This window comes from Montipora foliosa, chromosome 9 (assembly GCF_036669935.1).
Source record: "Montipora foliosa isolate CH-2021 chromosome 9, ASM3666993v2, whole genome shotgun sequence".
Lineage (NCBI taxonomy): Eukaryota > Metazoa > Cnidaria > Anthozoa > Scleractinia > Acroporidae > Montipora > Montipora foliosa.
Genome location: NC_090877.1, coordinates 30,162,623 through 30,163,628, shown reverse-complemented (window position 1 = coordinate 30,163,628; position 1,006 = coordinate 30,162,623). Strand labels below are relative to the sequence as shown.

Genomic DNA, 1,006 nt, shown 5'->3' with positions numbered 1-1,006 from the left:
GATATTTATATTTATATAAATGACTGTCGCTCATTGATATGCAAGTCTAAATAACAATGTTTTGAGTTCTTTTTTAAACTTTTGTATGCTAGTTATTTGTCTAATATTGTCAGGTAAACTGTTCCACAGTATGGTCCAGATTTGAAGAAAGCCCTGTCTCCAAACGTTTTGCATTTATCTTTTGGAACCAACAGGTGATCTTTGTTTCTGAGGAGGTTATGTCCTTCCGGTTTCACTCTTATCAGAGTTTCCAAATATGAGGGTGCTAGACCATGTACAATTTTGAAAACTGGCAGGGTGATCTTAAAGATAACTCGATATTTTATCGGTAGCCAGTGAACGTCTTTAAACACTCGTGTTATGTGACAATATTTCGGTAAACGGCATATCAACTGAGCAGCTGCATTGAGAACCCTCTGTAGACGTTGTTGTTGGTATTGTGAGACATCATGCAGTAAGGTATTACAGTAATCTAAATGGCAGGTCACGAGTGCATGCACCAGGGTCTTACAGGCCTCATCCGTCAAGCATTTTCTTATTTGTCGTAGGTTATAGAGACTGTAGAACATTTTGCTACATATTTTCCCAATGCGATCTCTCATTGTCATGTGCTGGTCGAACCATACAACAAGATTTCGTACACATGTTACGGGTTTAATCATAGCATCACCAACTGTGACACTGTCCACAGAACCGATGATCATAAATTCGGTTTTCGAGTCGCTGATGAATAGTCAGTTTTATCACACAGGTGTGTGATTAAAAAACATGTTTTTTTTATTGAATCTCGAAGTTTGACAAGTGTTCTTTAAAGAAACGAAACTTGGGTAGAGGGTTACGTCGTCCTGGCGGGTCGTAACGGGGTAGAGGGTTTCTGACTGGCTAGGAATCTCTGAGTTCGTTCTTGATGGATGTAACAGGTATCATGTCGCATTAGTCTTTGACTACGTATCCATTGGACAAAGTGGTAGCACTCCACTTGAGGGCAATGATGGAGTAACAGGTC

General features: G+C 39.8%; 1 protein-coding gene across 1 annotated transcript; it reads right to left on the bottom strand.

The window, feature by feature from the left end:
• Positions 1 to 92: 92 nt before the first annotated feature.
• Positions 93 to 704, bottom strand: LOC137971699 (uncharacterized). The gene has a single exon (XM_068818477.1). The coding sequence runs from the start codon at positions 702 to 704 to the stop codon at positions 93 to 95; it is 612 nt and encodes a 203-aa protein (XP_068674578.1).
• Between the last annotated feature and the right edge of the window lie 302 nt (positions 705 to 1,006).